The 4,269-nt window shown below is 42.4% G+C and overlaps 1 protein-coding gene across 1 annotated transcript; it reads left to right on the top strand.

The window, feature by feature from the left end:
• Positions 1–3,170: 3,170 nt before the first annotated feature.
• On the top strand, positions 3,171–4,269 carry LOC133261274 (olfactory receptor 52D1). Its single transcript, XM_061439777.1, has one exon. The coding sequence runs from the start codon at positions 3,313–3,315 to the stop codon at positions 4,267–4,269; it is 957 nt and encodes a 318-aa protein (XP_061295761.1). The 5' UTR covers positions 3,171–3,312.

Here is a 4,269-nt window from a genome sequence, read left to right as displayed (position 1 = left end):
TTGGAAGGGGTTGATGGAAGCGATGCTTGTGCAGGACATGACAGATGGTTGATGTCAAGGGATCTTAGGTAATCTACCTGCAGCACTGATGTCATTCCCTATCAGGACTGGCTTCATGGGCATATGACCTGGGCAATTACATAACATCCATGCTCAGAATGGCCTCTGGCTTTCCTTACCACTCTGCTGTCATCATCATGAAATTCATGATAATTTTACCTTTGAACTTGTGTTTGTAAGTGAAATCTGATAGCACAATGATGTGTGCACAGGCCCACTACCATTACCTGCTGTCCCTTTCTCATGATTATCTCACCACGCCTCAAAAGCACAGAATTCTGGTGTACCCACAAGAGAGGGAGTTCAAGGAGACACACAGGAATAAAGCAAAGAGAAGAGAATGAGGATGGGGGAGGGGGAAGCAAGAAATTAGAAGGGAGAATAAAATATAATCCATCATACACTAGATGCTTAATTTCCACTTTCTTTGAAAAGTCATGAAGGAAAATTTCCCTTTCTTACCTCAGTTACTTTATCTACCTTCCTTTTCTTTCTGTCTCTCAAAAGGTGCACCAAATCCCTAGAGGAGTCCTCTTTGATTTCACACCTGAGCATCACGGGGAGAATCAATAAATAACCTTACTTACAAGTCCCTGGACCAGAGGAGGTGGGAACACAGAGATGAGCTGAGGACATATACTGAGCCCAGACACATCAGATAAAAGGTTACACATCTCAGCCCAGATTGCACATTCAGAGTCCTTTGCTTCCTTACTGCTCCCACTTGCACCTGCACAGAAACAGCTTTTACACACTTAAGTAACATTTTGTATTCACATACACACCTGCACAACCTTGCGTTCTATCCATACAGCCTCACACTCACATAGTACACACGCTCATAGGATTCAAACTCAATGTGGTCTACCTGCAAATGCACACCTGCCACACAGTTCTTGAAATCAGATTGCCTGATGTCTGTGTTCAGTGGAAAGACACAGAGCATAATTACTGAGGTCTTATGAGAGAAAGGAACCTCAAAGAACCAGATCCTGGACAATCTGGGAAGGATGCTCGCACTGTAGGCTAGAATGAAGCTCAAGTCCAATATCCTTATCCCATTGTTTCCCAAGGAGGAAAAATCCAGCTGAATTCTTATCTCAATCTTTTTCATCCTCAGACCCACAGATGGACACAGAGTAATGGCTGTCTTACTGTAACCACTTGATGTCTTCCTTAGGGGGCCATGAAAAAGCTGGGAAGAAAGGAGGCAGGAAGACGGTAGTGATTCCAGCCCTCTGCCCTCTACCATCCAAGCTTCTCTCCCCTGGTGTCTCAGTCCTGTGTACGGAGCCCAAAAGCATCTGATGTCTTCAGTGGAAGCCTCTACACAAATAGGGTGGGCTTCCTAATTCTCTTTGCCACTTTGGAATTCAGATAAGTAATAAAGTGATTGCAGCGTTTTGAATTATTGACATAATGCCTTGATCAAAAGACATAGGAATTCAGATATTGCTCATATTAATGGACATTTGGGTGAAGTAAAAGCTTGCAACTCTGAATCAGAACACATAAAATCTAATTTTAGTTTTGCAATTAACATGCTTTGACATCTGGATACATATATTCACCTCTCTGGACTTGGTCTTCCCAGTGATTAGGGGTTCAAATGGTAAGTATAGTCTATTATCTTTGTAGTATACAGAAAGTGTTAAAGAAACAAAGAAAGGAAGGAAGAGAAGATTATTTGGGATGTCCAAATTTGTAATCACATAAATACTATTTTAAGCTCTACCATAAAATCTTGTGAAGCTGGTAGATCAAGTGATGCCATTTCCAATTTAGAGACAAAAAACTAAAGGCAAAAAGTGTTGCAGCAATTGTTCCAATGCAGCAACATGAGCAGATAGAAAAGAGAGAGTCACTGCTCTTTCCAAATGAAGATTGGCTAGGAAAGAGAGAGATTTTTTTCCACTCACATATCAACTTTGTTACAGAAGCAGGGTTAAAATTCAAGCTTTTCCAAATTTCTACACAGACTTAAGGACACAATACAAATAACAGGGTCTGAACTGTGCAGATTCACTTATGAGTGGATTGTTCAATAATAAATACTGCAGTACTACTTACTGATCAGTGGTTGGTTGAATTCGTGAATGCTAAATAGTAGATATGATGAGCCACTTTATGAGAAACCTCTTATATGGAGGGCAGGTAATAAATTATATAAGAATCTTCAGCTGCCCAGATGATTGGCATCCATAACACCCTCATTGTTCAAGGGTCAACAGTATGCTATCAAGGAAGAGTGTCTGTAAATACTCGCTAGCCTTCAACAGCCAGAAACAGATTCTCTTTCAGGATATCTTCACTGTTAGCAACCTTGGGGCCACAGATTTTATCCCTTAGTCAGCCTCTGTGAGCACTTGGTATTCTGATCTAGCCAGGATATCCAGACATTACACTGGTGGGCATGCTGGACTTTGGCTGGCTTTGCCATAGTAGGGAGGGCTGTTTTGCCAACTAGCATGTTGATGTATATTTTGCTTTATTCTATTATACTTCTTGAATATTCAACTTGCTGTACATATTCAATCATGAGATATATAAGCATATTCATAATTTCCTATATTTTTTCTAGGCATTTCAAGTGAGATATACAAAGAGATTCTTTGGGTATATATCTGGGAAGGTGCATTACAAGCACACACACACAAAAACTGAACACATTATTATATCATTAAGTCTAAAAAGCAATGCAATGTTATTAAGTTGTCAAAATCGAGGCTTAATGAACAGTGACCAAAATGACTAGATATACTATTACAGTCAGTGTAGAAGATACCATAGCGAAGACATACTCTCACTCAATGGAATTTTGTAAGCAGAAGAATGGAAAAAAGAATGAGACAAGTATGGACATAAAAAATAAAAGGGTGTCAGGAAGACAGGGAAACTTTCACTGAAATTTAAAAAACATAGAAAAAAAGGGAAATAAAGAAGTCTCTGTAGGCGTGGGAAAAGAACACAGGAGATGACCCCTGAAGCATCAGGTTGAACAGATGCTTAAATACTTAGCTTGCTGCTTGGGATATAGAATTCAAAATATGATTGATGAGTATAGAAATCAGCAGAAGGGAAAGCATAAAATATGTGGAGGAGTATTTTAAGATCCTTAAGCAAGTTAATAACAAATATTTTTCTCAGCCTAAGAAAGACTACTTCACAGAAAGGTCATCATTTTATGTGAAGGAACCAGATCTCTCATGCTACAGGACAGGTGTCCCATCACCCTTTTATTTGCCAAGCAGAATGCCAGCTTCCAACATCAGTGATGACCGTCTCCCAGCCACTCTCTTCCTGACGGGGATCCCAGGGCTGGAGTGGGCTCACGTCTGGATTGCCATCCCCTTTTGTGCCATGTATATGGTAGCACTGGCTGGGAATGCCACCCTCATCCTGGTCATAGTGACAGACAGTGCCCTTCATGCGCCCATGTACCTCTTCCTTTGCCTCCTCTCACTCACTGACCTGGCTCTCAGCTCCACCACTGTGCCAAAAATGCTGGCCATTTTGTGGTTCCAAGCAGGTGAGATTTCCTTTGATGGGTGCCTGGCCCAGATGTTTTGTGTCCATTCTATTTATGCTCTAGAGTCCTCGGTTCTTCTTGCCATGGCCTTTGATCGATACGTGGCTATCTGCAACCCACTGAGATACACAGCCATCCTCAACCACACTGTCATAGGCAGAATCGGCCTTGTTGGGATACTTCGTAGTGTGGCCATTGTCTCCCCCTTCATCTTCCTGTTGAGACGACTGCCCTACTGTCAGCACCATGTCATGGCACACACATACTGTGAGCACATGGGCATTGCTCGACTGGCCTGTACCAACATCACTGTCAATATAGTCTATGGGCTAACCGTGGCCCTTCTGGCCATGGGTCTGGATTCTATTCTTATTTCTGTCTCCTATGGCTTCATCCTCCATGCTGTCTTTCACCTTCCATCCCGTGATGCCCAGTACAAGGCTCTGAGTACCTGTGGCTCCCACCTTGGGGTCATCCTGGTCTTCTACATCCCCGCTTTCTTCTCCTTCCTCACCCACCGTTTTGGCCAACACCGAGTCCCCAGGCATGTGCACATCTTCCTGGCTAATCTCTATGTTCTGGTGCCTCCTGTGCTCAACCCAATCATCTATGGGGCTAGGACCAAGGAGATTCGGAGTCGACTTCCAAGACTGCTTCACTTGGGGAAAATTTCAATATGA

The sequence above is a fragment of the Bos javanicus genome, chromosome 15, assembly GCF_032452875.1.
Source record: "Bos javanicus breed banteng chromosome 15, ARS-OSU_banteng_1.0, whole genome shotgun sequence".
In the NCBI taxonomy this organism is placed as follows: Eukaryota; Metazoa; Chordata; class Mammalia; order Artiodactyla; family Bovidae; genus Bos; species Bos javanicus.
Note: the sequence above shows the minus strand (reverse complement) of the source record. Positions and strands in the feature narration are given on the sequence as shown.